The sequence below is a fragment of the Lathyrus oleraceus genome, chromosome 4, assembly GCF_024323335.1.
Source record: "Lathyrus oleraceus cultivar Zhongwan6 chromosome 4, CAAS_Psat_ZW6_1.0, whole genome shotgun sequence".
NCBI classification, from domain to species: domain Eukaryota; kingdom Viridiplantae; phylum Streptophyta; class Magnoliopsida; order Fabales; family Fabaceae; genus Lathyrus; species Lathyrus oleraceus.
In genome coordinates this window covers 21,550,100-21,565,960 of record NC_066582.1, presented here as the reverse complement: position 1 = coordinate 21,565,960, position 15,861 = coordinate 21,550,100, and the positions used below count along the sequence as shown (strand labels likewise).

The window sequence follows — 15,861 nt, the reverse complement described above, 5'->3', positions numbered from 1 at the left end:
AAGGTGTTAGCATCTAAAGTATCCTAGATACTCCTAGGGAGCCTTTTTTTATGTGTGAATGTGTTTTTGGTATAAATGATGTTTGAGAAAAATAGAGTGTGGGGATGAGAAAAGAATTCATTGATTATCTTTTTGTGTTTGACAAGATCTCCGGTCTTGTGCCTACGTACCAACATAAAAATGAGGGATCAAAACCTCGTAGTTCGTGGTAAAAATTTCAAATGAGTTGGTGAATTTCTTTTAACAAAAGTTTAATAAGAAAAGGCACAAAGGGCCAAATTTTTTGAAAGGGGTTATTAGTTCTTTTTGTCTTTTGAAATTTAAGCCAATATGGTTAAGTTTATTTACAAGTTTGATTTAAGAAAAGAAGTTCAAAAACTCAATGACATAAGGCCAAAGTTTCTAATCATTAAAACAATGTCTAATTTTGATATCACAAGCAAAGAAAAGTTCTGAAAAGAGGGAGAGAGATTTTGAAATTTAAGAAGTGAGAGGAAATGAAGAGGTTATCCTAAGCCCAAATTAAAAGTTAAGAGTTGAAAAGATCTGACCAATGAGATGCAATCCAACAGACAAGAATGTCAAATAAACACCCATTTTCGTTTCGACTTTAATCAAGCAATGATCAATAAGCAATGAGCAATATCCAAACATCATGAAGATCAAGGCATCAAATAAATATAGCCACGCATCAAATAAATATAGCCACATCCAAGCAAGAACTCCAATAGCTAGCAGTTTTCATTGTCTTTCTATGTACCAGATGAAATATTCCTTGATCAACTTAGAACAAAACATCAGACACAAGATCAAAGTAACACTTAAGCACAAAGATAGAGTAGCAGATGAATCCAAGAAATTCCCAAGTCTTGCATAAGATGAAGTCAAAATCAGAGATAACTCAGTTTCAGAGTGTTGGCATTGGTCAAGTCCTTTAGCACAGGGAATGTTACCTAATTCTAAGTCCAGAAGCTCAAATCAAGTACAACAGTCCACCAAATGTTTTTTTAGGGTTTTTGTTGTTATTAGGTGTTTTAGGATCTTAAGACCACACAAAAAATCAAAACACACAAACAAGTATATACAATCACAAGATATGGCTCAAATGAGCAAAAAGAAAAAGACTTAAACATAAACAAGTTATATGAAATATAAATGGCAATGAATGATAAATGACTGAAATTTAAATTGCATAAAGTAAATGACTTAAAAGTAAAAGCATGAGGAGTAAGAATTAGTCAAATGTTAGTCAAAAGTTAGTGGTGTTAGAGGTGATTTTAATTGATTAAGTCATTCTTTGGAGAACTCTCAACCATTCATTCACAAGTATGAATCCTTAAACCAAGATATCTTCCATGAGAAGGGCTCCAACTTGGATAATTCAACAAGTATGCCACTAGCTCTCATAAAAGGAAAAAAGGTCAAGTCTCCACACAATGCCATGAAGAATGAGAGACTTACAATCTCACTTACTAGAATGCTATGCCTTGAGGGTCAAATTTAGCTCTATGTTAAGCTATCGTAATTAGACTTATGTAGAAGTCACAACTATCTGAGGTCGGGCAATAAAATTATAGGTGTTAATGCATGTTAGAGATTTGGTACAAAGAACCAAACTCTTAAAACATACCACACACTAAAAGAAAAATCAAAAGAAAGAGACTTATCTCAGTCATACTTGTATTGATTCATCTGACACAAGGTCATTGATGAACCAATTAGCCTTTAGACATTATAGATTTCATTGGTCCGATGAGTGAATGAGAAAGAATAGGGATGAAGATGAAGAGGGAGGGGGAGATAGAAACACAAATTGATCATGAGAGAAATTTCATCAAATAAAAACCATCCATTCATTTTGGGAGATGAAATGTACATTTCATCAATCCCCTAAATCCAATGGTTTTGATCCAACAAGAGTCAAGTCAATCTTGACCATGGCCCAAACAGAAAGTCAAACATCACAAGACCATAAAAATGACTCTACATAATTTTTAAACATTTAATCAATTAAAAATCACATTAAAAATGAATTAAAATATATTTTATTTTGGTCAAAACCTAAAATCCCTTCAAAACACCAAATAAATGGCCAAGGGGTTTATCCTAGGTCAAAGAACCTTAGACAAAAAAATTCATGATTTTTAAAAAGTCAAAAATATTTTTAAACAATTAAAAATATGCACAAAAACATTTAATTCATGAAAAATACCAAAATTAATCCAATTTTTTTTTTAATTCAAAATATGGAAGATAAAAATATTAGAGATTTTGGGTGAAAATCCCATATTTTTTGGATTAAAAATGCAATTTCTATGAATTAAATAAAATAAGTGGATTAAATGGAAATTCAGAAAATAAAATAAAATTCAAAAAAACAAGGATCATCAGATCTCCTTCATTAATTGAGGTGGCAGATCTGATAGTCACGCGCGCACTATCCACAATAGACCAAGTCAAACGCGTCACACCAATGGTAATCAGAACCAAGGGTCTAGATTAAAACATTTTGAATGGATAAAAGGGTTGGGAACACGCCAACACACCACCGGAGTTAGGGCTCCGATCATCTTCTCTGGTGAACCTCACCGGACTAGATGACCACCAACCCTCACCAAAATGAAAAACAAAGACATGATTTTTAAAAAAAATGCCCAGGAGCTCGAATCTATCCTAAAATTTCTCCAATTTCAAGTATATTGAAAGATACATGGATTTGAATTTTGAGGATCATGAACTGAGTTGCTTTGATTTGACCTTAAAGCAACTCAATCTTGTTGCCTACATTGGTAGGACTTCAGCAAACCAACAATCAATCAAAATGGATGAGAAATGAGGGAGAATCGAAGATGAAAAGTTTCTGAAATCTCACCTTCGAGGAGCTTCAAATCATCTTGATCTTGTTTCCAATTTGGCTTGGCTTGACTCTAGAAGCTTGCAGGAGATGATTTGCATGGTTAAAAAGCCTGGACTCTTGGAGTTTCACTTCCAAAACAAAATGAGAATTGAAACTCGATTTCTCAAGAAATCTTCAAGATTATCCTTTCAATGGTTTTTAGGTAAGAATGGGTCGAAGCTTGGGCAAGAAGGATCCCATTTCTGATCACCAGGGTCATGAATTTATAGCCATGCTTATTGTTTTTTGCACACTTCAAAAATTGGCCAAAATTGGAAAGGTGAGATGCATGCTTGCATGAGTGTGTGATAGGCCCATGAGGTGATGTAATTAAGTCCAAAAATGATCATAAGTGATGCTGAAAGTGTAACATGAAGCCATGCATTTGTAATTGAAGAGTGATCATGACGTTCATCCAATTGGAACCACGAAGAGTAACCATGCGCAAGTCATTCAAACCTTGTCCAAATGAAGTGATTTTGGACTTTTTGGAAAGGTGAGATCAAGGGAAACAACTTTTGTGTTGAACATATTTCCATTTTAAGCTTGGATCATGATTAATTTTGAGGTGGAAGTTTGGAAAATCAAACATATTTGAAAATTTTCTAAGTACCAAGTCAAATGACCACTTCTTCCACCTTGAATAACTTTTTCTATGAGCTTCAAATGGAAAAAGTTCCTTCATAAAAGTTGTATACCTTTCAGTCCTCTTAAATTTGGTCACACATTTGACCTCATTTGAATTTGGCATGAAGGAGTTATGCATTTTAGAAGTTGAGGAAAATTACTTGTTCAATGGTAATGGCTCAAAATGACCTATAATGTTTCCTCTTGGCACATGCGTTTTCAAGTTGAATTTGACATTTATCAAAGAATAAAGGTTAGAGAGGACATATTGAAATGTATCATGAAACTTGGATGGTCTTCATATCATAAAAATTGAGCAAGTTATGGTCCTCGGAAGTTGACCTTCCAACTAGGGCACAGACAAAATGACCTATAATCTTGCACCATGAAAAATTACTTTACAAGAAAAACTAGCTCTTTGCCTAAACATGAAAGTTGTTTATAATGTCATAAGGAGTGACTTTAATCTTGTAATCATTTTAATATGCTAAAAAATTGTTGGAGATAAGGTCTAGGGAAACCCAATTTTAACCTATTGACTTTCTCTGGTCAACTACCTTGAACCAACTTCCAAACCTGAAGTTATCTTGATATTTTGGACTCATGGAGAATAATATATGTATAAGATGATGTAATATGAAGTATCCCTTGAAATATTTGATCAATTTTTGAAGAAACTTGTTGAAGAAGTCACACAAGATATGTAGATGAACTAGGGCTTCCAAGGCAAACAAGCTTCAAACTCTTGGTGATTTCTTGATCAAAATGATAAATGAAAAACACGGGGATCCATATATGATGTATAGAACCAATGGGAACCATTTCTTGATTGATATCTTTGTACTGAGGGTCTTAAACCCTAGATATGAGCTTGATGAGGCATAAATGGATGCACACATTACCTACAAAAGAAATAAAGCTATACATAGACATGTTTTTGGTATTTTGGTTAGTAAACAAAGAAAAACAAAGTATGATACAATCAAATGTGCTTGGTAATCTCTCCCAACGCAAATCCAATGAATGAGGGATAAGAAGGATGCCAAGGTGTGATCCCAAAGCCAATGCATATGATGAGATAACATGAGGGATCTTAGGGTCAAAATTGGGGTCTTACAACTGTTTCACGATGCTAGGGTTTTTTCTAATGTTCCTTCTATTTTGTTTGTATTGGAGTCGGGTCGGTTGAGGTCCAACCTGAATCTTCTGACCTGCGCCATATCTCCATATAGGGCCCTCTCCTCTCATATCCATGTTGGGCCCTCACACCCCTGCCATTATGTCGTCACCCCCTAGGCCCATGTTTTTTGTGTTTTTTTTTTTTTTGTTGTTTAAGATATAAACTTATTTATTTATTTTCTTCTTTTCTTTAAACAATTAGTTTAAGTTTTAAAACAAATATTCTAAATATAAAAAAAGGCTTTTGTTTTTATGTAAATATTTATTTTCTTTTTATTTCTAATTTAATATTTTAATCAAAGATTAATTTTTATTCTAAGTTTTTTTTAGATGTTTGACTTAGGTTTTTAACCTTATGATATTTTTAAAAAGCACCAATTTTTTTTAATTAGTCTTAGACATGACCTTGATTCATTGGATGTTTCATTTGGATTGATCTTTGTTTGTATGAAAACTTGTATTTGGCCCATGATTTGCTTAATCATGTATGTGGATCTTAAATCATTAAATAAGGTGGTAAAGGGGATGCATAATAAGATCAATTTTTTAAGATAAGATTCAAACTTTGAGCAATATCAATTAGTTTTCAAAAGATCCCACCATTTTATTTTAATCATTCAAATCTTTTCAAATCATTTTCTTAACTAATTTGAAATAAAAGACTACCTGGGTGAAAGGTCCAGTCGTAGTCCCGATTGCTAGGCCCAAGTTGTAAGAGCTTGCAAGCCATAAACATTCATCTTACCTTTAAAACACTTATAAATATTCAAACCCCTTTTCTTAAAAAATTGAAATAAAAAGACTACCTTGGTAAAAGGCTCAGTTGTAGTCCCGAGTATTAGACTCAAGTTGTAAGAGCTTACAAATCATAAATCCTCGTCTTTCAAACCCAAAAATACATCAAACACATTCAAACCTTTTTGCGTCATGGCACACTTTCAAAACCTTTTCAAAAACAAAAGATATTTTGTCTCGAGATGATGCAAAGCAATGCTTCATCCACAATCGTTGAGTTGAGATAAGTGATATTTTCCCGTGAATATTGATATGTATAAATCCCTTCAATGTGATGCAAACATCCGCTCCTCACCTGTTTTGTGTAAAACAATGTTTTCCGTCGATTGATACAAAATAGTTTTCGCTAAAATCGACCAACAAACAAACATTTTGTACCCAGAACTACATAAGCCCTGAGTTCTCTATTGCACTCAAAGATACGTAGAAGCGAGATTCAAAGTCTCGTCAGGCACCCCAATAAAAAGTAAACCTTTTTGTCATATTCTTTTCCCTTTTTAAACAACTCAAGAAACCTAACTTTTCTAAACTAACACTAACACGCACAACTAACTAAAAGGTTTCCATTGAGTACAACGGATGTGAGGGGTGTTAATACCTTCCCCTTGCGTTACTTACTCCCGAACCCTGATTTGATTGCGACAACCAATATCATTGTCTTTCTTTTAGGGGTTTTATCGATATTTCCCTTTCCTTCTTTGGGAATAAATAAAATTCGGTGGCGACTCTGTTAAATCCACCCCACGAGCTTGTGATTGCTCTTCGCGAGCTTTATGTTCTCATTTTCCGAAGTACGACAAAATCATCTTGATTCCATCAAGTTGTTCAATACATTTTCTACTATGCTTATAATTGATTCAACGAGCAAGACCAACAAGTATAGACTTACATTATTGGAGATGGTTGGTATTACCTTTACTGAGAAGACCTACTCTGTAGGGTTTGCATTTCTAGAGAGCGAAAAAGAGGAGAATGTTACTTGGACCTTGGAGGTGTGTCAGACAATGTTAAAGAACCTAGAAGGAATGCCTAAAGTGATTGTTACCGACTGCGATACCGCGTTGATGAATTCGGTTGTAAAAGTATTTCCTACTTCTTATGCATTACTTTGTAGGTATCACATAACAAAGAATGTGAGAAGCCGGGTTAAACCTGTGGTAGGGACGAAAAAAATAAAGTCGAAAGATGGAAAAATGGTGAAGGAGGGCGTAGTTGTGGAAAAAATAATGGATTCATGGAATAAATTCTTCTACTAAAGAGTTATATGCCGATTTTGTTATGTATTTTAGGAAAATGTGTGAGAAATATCCTCATTTGTTGAAATATGTTGAAAGCTCAACGACTACACCTCTTTTGCGGATCTGAAATACAAAGTCCATAATCTTATACCTTATAGAGACAATCGAAAAATTGTCAAGCTCGAGTACCATTCACCATCGATAGACAACGAAGGGAAGATTGAGTTCAACAACTTTGAGCTCAAGACTGATGCAGATGTAAGGGTTATATAGAATACATTTTTCTGTGTCAAAACAAAAGTTACGTTCGAGTTGGAAGCGACGTTTTCAAGATCGGTCGAAGATATTGTGAAGATGTTGAAGCGTCCACCTGGATATTGAAACGTAATGTTTCATTTTATGTTGAAATCACATATGTAATGCTTATTTTATGTTATGAATGATAATTTTATTTTGTCAAAATATAAGTTTTGAATTTCTGCTTCTGATTCTGTTGCACATATGTTCCGGATATGCATCTACGGATAAATGTCAAAGATGCATCTTAAAATTAAAAAAACTCAACTAATAGAATGTCACTTATAATGACATAAATTATGTGTATATATGAGTGCGTCTGAAAATACATATCAAAATTTTAAAAACATTTTAATATTTTTACGTGATGCATAAATAATAAATAATATATAGAATGCGTTAAAAAATTCTCTAATTTTTTGACTTCGAGAATTAATAATCCGTTTTGATGGCTATAAATGGAAAGTAGAATATTAAGGAGGAATAAAGATAAAAGATATTAAATATATGTATAAAAGAAATAACAAAAGTGGAAGGGAAAATAGAAAATATGGAAGAAATATAAAGAAATAAAAAAACAAAAAAGAACTTATCAAAAACAAGAACAAGATGCATATGCAACCACGAATAATACAACAAACAACACACCTAACAAAAAATGACGCTAATTTCTTCGCTCTGTTCCTTCCCTTCAATTCACTCTTCTTCTTCTACCTTTCCAAATTCTGCATTAACATTCTCAAATTACAACACCAGAACTCCAATCCAATCCTCACCTTCTTCCACAAACATTTGCACCCAAAAAATCGACACATCTTTGATCACCATCGCCGAATCTTTCTACGATGATGAACTCTGGGCAGCTTCTTCCCTCCGTGTTCGTTCCTTCAATCAATTCCGTCCCGGAACTTACGGAGTCCAAGTGAGTTAGTCTTCCACTCCAATTCTTCTTTCTATTTCTGTTTTTTATTCAAATTCAATCGGAAAGAGTTTCGATTTCAGCTAGATTTATTGTTTTTAGATACTGAGTTTCAAAAGGGTATGCTTGATTTGTGATAAAAGAGTGAAATTTATAGTTTATACGAAGCGTTTTTCGTGTTTGTCAAGTTGTGTTAGGATCATGTGAAGTACTTGGCTGAACGTGAGTTTGAAGCATTGAAAGAGCGCATTTCAGGGAAGAGGGTGGGTTTTAGAAGAGTCTCTTGCATAAATGCTTCTCTTCCTGTGTCTCATATATCTAACATCTATGATGATTTATGTTCTTCATGTAAGGTTTGTTTATTTCATGGATTCATTCAATGACAATATAGATTTGTTTGTTGGTCATTGGTTTATTGTTGAGAAAATCAATTGAACTTTTGTAGTTTTCTACTTATGGAGAAGACAGGATAGTAGTTGGTTCTCTCGATCTTAATCAGTGCTTGAGTCTTCCGGATGAAATTGTAGGAATGAAGCCAGAGGTATTTTTCAGTTTTCATGTATTCTAGATTTTGAGGGCCGGTTTGGATTAGTTTTTTTGAGTTTATCTACTCGCATAAGCACTTGGAAGAGCCTATGGAAACGTCTTGTTTGATGCTTATTTCTGTAAGCTCTTCGATATAGCTTATGAAAACAGCTTATAATTTAGGTATAAATAGTTTGACTATAACTTATTGATTAAGTTGTTTACGCAAACACGGCCTAAAGTATGAAGTGGGTGCGGATGTGTTTGTTTATATGTTCTAGCTTGCTCTAAATGCTCACGTCTTGATATGAAAATTGATAGCTTTTCTATAGTGATTGATGGCTATTTTTGTATAATGCCTCCTCCGTCAAATTGTTTAATGTTTAACTGTCAGGTTAGCGGAGCTGATACGACAAGGGCTTACCTGAGTAATGTGTGTGTTGCTAGAGAGTTGCATAGGAATGGATTGGCCTATGAACTTCTTGAAAAGTCGAAGTTAGTTGCTCGTAATTGGGGTAAGAAACAGTGTAGCACTTAACTGCTATACTTTTTTTTTCAAGTTCCACTACCATTACCAATTAGATATCAGGAATAGGAAATTCAATGGTGCTTATAAATGTTGATCTTGTGTCTTTATTAGGCTTTGGCACTTTGTCGTTGAACATGATTTGATATCCGGGAAATGTTGGCGTTGGCACTAATCGTGTTGTTCAATCAATTCGAAGTAACCAACTTAGTTTTTCTATAAATAGTATGTTAACTATCATAGGCATGGAAAGAAAACAACCAGTTTATTGTCCTCAGGTTCCAAATATTGTCCTTGGGGATAGAAATCTCCTGTTCAGAATTTGAAAGCCAAACACCATTCTAAATTCTAATCACATCCCGCGGTTGATTAGTTTTTTTTTTAAAGTTTGTGCCGAGAAGAACATGACATCATGAGATACAATGTTGGTTACTGTCTTAATATGTTTTATATGAATTGTAGATATACTTGTTGTGATCTATGTAGAGTTGGAATTAAAAGCAAAGCAATCTATAAGTTATCTGCATATTCTTGATTCTATGATTCAGGAGAACTCGGGGTTTCTACGTGATAAAATATTCGACATTTCTTAAAGTAAAGAGTGGCTAAATTTACTCCTTTGTCTGTCTTTCAGGCATAACAGATTTATACGTCCATGTTGCCGACGACAATGAACCAGCAAAGAAATTGTACATGAAGAGTGGGTTTGTTTACGAGAGTGATGAACCTGCATGGCAGGCCAGGTTTCTTGATCGACCGCGAAGACTTCTGCTATGGATGGGTCTTTCAATCTCCTAACTTGACGGTGTTGTCGGGTATCCTGCGTTAATATGGTCTATTCTTTTTAAGTTATTTTCAGAACATTCCCTCATTGCCTCATTACTTTCCTTCCTTTCATTTCTAAGCCGTAAATAAATCGGGCGGCTGACAATCAAAGATCCATTGTAAGAAAAGAATCATGAAACATATGGTAAATTTCTTTTGATGATTATTTTTACGACAAATACCAGTAATCATATACAAATATGATCATGTCACAGATGAGTTGATCCTGATATTTTTAAGAAAGAACTATTTTATCTCCTTAACGTAAGAAACATAAGTCATTTTGTTTTACAATGAGTGTCACTTTGATAAATATAGTATTTTAAAATGATTGTAATTTTCATTTATTAATGCAGATTTTCATTTCTTAATTCAAACTCTTATGAATACTAATATCCTCAATTGAGCAACCATTCACCAAAACCTGAAAGACTGCCAGAAAAGACACATGCACATATGCAACCCCTCCACTTATCATCAAAACCAAATCTCCTCAAGTGATGAAAGGACTTTGGGAGGAATTGGCTGAATTTCGTTCAATTCATAATTGCGTTCATGTTGGAGTTAACCCTTTGGTTGATCATATCAATCGTGAATATGTATTGACTTTATTGCTAGGTACAAATGAAAGTTCAACCAGTGTGGTGCTATAGGGAATAATAAGGATAAATGCTTCAAACTCCATAGTTATCCACCAGAATACAAGAAAGGAAAGACGTTTACATATTAGTGTGTTACTGCTGTTACTATGTATATTGATTCAGTTGACACTCCATTAAACACAAAGCAATATCAACAATCGATTACTTACATTCAAATATAGATGGCACACCAATCTTCTTTTGGATCATCTATTAATAAAGGTGATATTGTTGGTATCATTTTTACTCCATCACAATGAATACCCTTAGGCCTCTTCTTGGATAGTTGATTCACGAGCCATGTTAAATATAATTCATTTTTTTTTCTTCATATGTTTACCTTATATAAGGTCTTTGTCTAATAAGTTTATTACCTTACCTTCTAATGATAGAGTCTTTTATTTCAGCAATAGGCACAATTTTTTACTAAGTTGATTTCACATAATCTTTTAATTTCATACTAGAACAAAAAATGATGGTAGGATGAAGATGACCACTGTGCAAGGTCTAATGGTGCGGTGGTAGAAGTATTTGGTGATTAGAGATTGGGGGAGGGTACTTGCAATATTATCACTCTGACACTCAAGTAGTCAATGAGAGAGGTGGAACTTAGAAGTGTGATAGTGTGGCTCAACTTTGTCGAATCTCTATGACATGGATCAATTTTGAAATAACGTGAATGTTAGGTTATTGTCTGTAACCATTTCGTTGTATGACTCGAGTGTAGTGTTGTTAAAAGAGCAAGAGTCGCTGCATCGTCGCCTGGATGCAATGAAAAATATGCAAGAGTTGCCACACTTCTGTGAACGGGAGTGGATAAAGAAGTTAGTTCATGAGAGTAGGATTCGTTTTGGATCATGGAATATAGGCACACTTACTAGAAAATATATAAAAGTGGTGGACACTATGGTTAGGAGGAAGATCAATTTTATGTGCCTACAAGAAACTAAGTGGACATGTGAAAATGCGAGGGAATTAGACAACTCGAGATTTAAGATTTGGTACACCAGAAAAGTTAGATCGAGAAATGGGATGAGGATTATTATGGACAAAGAGTGGAAGAAGGATATTGTGGATGTGAAAAGAATAGGAGATCGAATTATAACATTGATATTTTTAATGGAACAAGACACCTTTAATGTTATTAGTGCTCACGCAACTCATTTTGGGTTGGAGGAACACCTTAAGGTAAAATTTTGGGAGGATTTAGAAGGATTACTCCAAGATATACCCCAAGGAGATAAACTCTTTCTAGGAGATCTAAATGAACATGTAGGGATTGTAGCAAGAGGTTGTAAGGGCATGCATGAGATACTGCCTCAGGAAGGTAAATGTGGATGGTAAATCCAACTTGGAGTTTTCTTCGGCCTCTGATCTTTTTATAGCTAATACCTGTTTAGAAAAAGAGATGAACATTTTATCACATATAAGAGTGGGGTGACATGTTCTCAGATAGATTTTTTTCTTATTCAGAAGCGTGATAAGAATATTTGCTTGGGGTGCAAAGTTATTCTTGAAGGTGAGAAAAACACAAGAAGGGGGGTTGAATTGTGTTAACTTTTTCTTTCTTTTTAAAACTCTTTGGTCAAATTCTAAACACAATGTATAAAATCTGATTCAATTAGAGGTAGACAACAGATATGAAATGAAAGAAAGAAGAGTGACACACAAAGTTATCCTGGTTCCTTTTACAACTTGAGAGTAATCCAGTCCCCTTCTACTGACAAGAGATTTTCACTAAAATCACACAAGATTACAATTTGTTCGAGACCATAAGCAAGAGACTTTTCCAATGCTCGAACACTAAAGTAAGACACTTTTATGCTTAAACACACAAGAAAGAGACTTCTAATACTCAAGCACACAAGCAAGAGACTTCTATGCCCAAGCACACAAGCAAGAGACTTCCAATGCTCATGCATAAAAACAAGATACTTCTATGCTCAAGCACACAAGCAAGAGACTTTCAAATGCTCAAACACTTAATAAAAGACTTCTAACAATCAACCTAACAGATAAATGATTGGGGTAATACATTTGATATACAATCCGAGATGTATAAATAATACAATGCAAATAGACTCTTTTAAGACGTAGGGATTTCTAAAATATACAAGGATAAGAAATCCTAAGTTCAGCTTGTGCTTTTGTATTGACATAGTAATTTCTCTTTGAGTGTCAAATGGTATATTTTTCTTCAAGTCTTCAGCTCCTTAAATAGAGAGGAAAAGAGTCGTTGAAGATCCAACACAAATGAGTCTTTGAGAAACTTCAAAAGAGACGTTGGGATGTTTCACCAAATAGTCAAGGTTGGTGAAAGCTAGTTTGAAATTCCTTTGCTACAAAAAGAATTAGTAGTTGCATCCCAACAGACTCTATGAAAAAAATAGAGCTTAGGTCTTCATGTGACAAAATAGACTCAAAGGTTGATAGTGACCTATCAGAGTCACCTTGGTCCTTGCGCTTTGACTGTCTCAAGTTTTGATCATTAGAAGTAGACTTTTTCAAAATCTGATCTTCAGAGGCTGACTCCTTTAGACTCTGGCCTTCAGACGTTGACCTCTTCAAAGTCTGGTCTTTAACTTCTGATCCATCAGACTTTGGCCTTTAAGCTTTTCTTTAGATGTTTATAGTTCCACTAATACTTGGATTCTTTATGAAATTTTAGTATATCGTCCCACACACTTGAACAAATATTAATATACCCAATTGTTCTTTAAATACTTTGTTATCATCAAGACCCAAGGGATATGGGATAAATCAATTTTGTTCCAACAACTTTGGAAGAGACCTTGACTACCCAACATAATATTGGTTATAGATGTAAGAATCAAGATGAGAGCTAAGAGAAGAAGTCATATGGGAGCATTACGAATCAAGTGGTGGCATTTGAAGTGTAAAAAATAAGGAAGTTTCCAACATAAGATCTTTGAGGGAGGTTTTGAACAACTATAAAAAAGTACAAATGATATATGGAACAAGATGACCAAAGAGATTATAAAAGTAGTTAAAGAGACGTTGGAAGAATAAAGAGGTTTTGGATCCATGGGTAAAGAATCGCAATGGTGGAATAAAAGTGTTTAGAGTAAAGTTAGAGTTAAAAAAGAACTGTTTTAAAGAATGGTCTAGGTGTAAAAATGATGAAACTTGGGAAAAGTATAAGAAAATTATGAACGAGACCAAAAAGGCGATGAGTGAAGTAAAAGCCCAGACTTTTGAGGGATTATACCAATCTTTAGGAACCAATGAGGGAGAAATATTTGACAGTATATACTTGTTAAGGGAAGAGAAAGAAAGACAAGAGATTTGGATCAAGTGAAGTGTGTTAAAGATGAAGATGTCAACGTCTTGGTTTAGTAAAAAGATATAAAGGATATGTGGAAGACATATTTTTATAACTTATTTAATGAAGGATATGATATCTCACTAGACTCAAACAAACTCGACATTAGAGAAGAAGAACGGAACTATAATGACTGCCGTCGGTGTCCGACACCCGTATGACACTCATACAACACGTGTCACCCAATTCAGACAAGTTTTTCAAAAAAAAAAAAATTTCTTTTTGCTTCATCATACCTTATACATTTTTTTGGCCAAATCTCATAAACTTGTAAAAGGGTTAAACATGTTTTGAAACGATGATATCAATGAAGAATTAAAATTATTAATTTTGATTAGAATATTATTAATTCTTTCAATGATAGAGGGATAAATGAAACTCAAATACTATCATATACAGGTATCAGTGACCTATAATTTTATATTATTGGTGTTAGAGTGCCCATGTCTGTGTCGTGTCACAGTATCCGTGTCGGAGTCTGTGCTTCATAGATTTTGGATGTATTTACGGAGGACATCCAAGAGCTAGTACCGAGATGTATGTTTTTTTTTGCATATAATATAGTCATACTTGGTGAGTCGAATGAGAATTTAAATGAAAGGTCGGAGACTTGGAGACGAGTTTTAGAAACACATGGTTTTCGCCTAAGTAGAAGTAAGACATATTATATGTAATGTAAGTTCATCAAAAGGAGAAGTGTTTATAACCTAGAGGTGAAAGTTGAAAACCATATCATCCCACAAGTCACACGATTTAAATATTTTGGGTTCGTAACACAATGATGGAGAAGTTGAAGGCGATGGAAACCATCAAATTCAAGTTGTGCGGTTGAAATGGAGGAGGGCTTCAGGGATTTTATGTGACAAAAAGATATCACTCAAGTTGAATGAAAAATTTGATCAGACTGCAGTAAGACATGTGACGTTGTATGAGACAAAATATCGACCGCTTAAGAATCAACATGAGAATAAAGTAAGAGTAGCATAGATAAAGATATTGCATTGGATGTGTGGTAAGAATAAACATGATAAGATTATAAATGACAAATTAAAGAGTGTTGGGATACCACCTATAATAGAAATGATGGTGAAAAATAGACTTCGATGATTTTACCATGTAGAGAGAAGACGTATAGATTCCATGATAAGGATAATAAATCATATGGAGAGAAGTCAAATAGCTAAAAGTAAAAGAAGACTTTAAAAAACTAAAAGAAAAGTTATTAAGAAAGATCTTGAGATTAATAATTTAGATAAAAACATGACTTTGATAAAATATTATAATGGAAGTTGATCCATATGGGATTCTACTTAGTGGAATAAGACTTTATGATTGCTGTTGTTATTCATCCATCCATCCATGAGGCTAACTACAAATAGGAAAAAGCGTGTGAGACAATATCCACTTTTTTTTTCTATTAGAGCTGATGTATAAATGGGAAAAAGCTCTTCACTGTAACTAACTGTTTTTTCTATCAGAGCTGATGTATAAATGGGAAAAAGCTCTTGATTGTAACTACTCTATCATAGCTGATGCATAAATTGGAAAAAGCTCTTGACTGTAACTGACTGTTTGATAATTGAATCATTTGAGAATTGAGAGCACAATGCTCTTTGTCAATTCCTTGCTTCCAATCTTGAATGATTCTCACTTTTTCTTCCATGATCGTGTAAGATCTAATAATTTATTTTTAAATTTTAATATTCCTAAAATACCCTTATCATATTAATGTAATATTTCTAACTTTTCATGTACTAGGGTGTAGTAGCATTAATAAAGGACATCTTTTAAAAATAAATAAAAAATGAATCTAATAAATTGCATAGAAGTTTATATTTAAGAACACAAATTTTTCTAGAGAGGATTTATAATTAGGGATGGAGGATATTTCATCCTATATAAACTCCTTTTACTAGAAATTTGATTCTGAATATGTTTGAGTGTGTATATTCCAAGTTGAATACTTAGCTCAACTAATGATTTTGCCATTATATATTTGGTCTGATAGAAAGTGAATTATCATTACCCTACTGATGTCAAATCAGAGAGC

The 15,861-nt window shown here is 33.8% G+C and overlaps 1 protein-coding gene across 3 annotated transcripts; it reads left to right on the top strand.

Annotated features, from left to right (window-relative positions):
- Positions 1-7,628: 7,628 nt before the first annotated feature.
- LOC127138503 (uncharacterized) lies at positions 7,629-10,623 on the top strand. Of its 3 annotated transcripts, XR_007808790.1 has the most exons (6): positions 7,629-7,954; positions 8,149-8,304; positions 8,397-8,492; positions 8,871-8,991; positions 9,637-9,972; positions 10,184-10,623. XR_007808790.1 is itself a non-coding variant. In XM_051064965.1 (5 exons), exons 1-5 carry the CDS (start codon positions 7,691-7,693, stop codon positions 9,798-9,800), a joined length of 801 nt encoding a protein of 266 aa, XP_050920922.1. In that variant the 5' UTR covers positions 7,629-7,690; the 3' UTR covers positions 9,801-9,993. The 3 variants fall into 3 exon arrangements, 2 of the variants coding, with proteins under 2 accessions (XP_050920922.1, XP_050920923.1); XM_051064965.1 differs by lacking the exon at positions 10,184-10,623 and having other exon boundaries at positions 9,637-9,993; XM_051064966.1 differs by lacking the exons at positions 8,149-8,304; positions 10,184-10,623 and having other exon boundaries at positions 9,637-9,993.
- Positions 10,624-15,861: the final 5,238 nt, after the last annotated feature.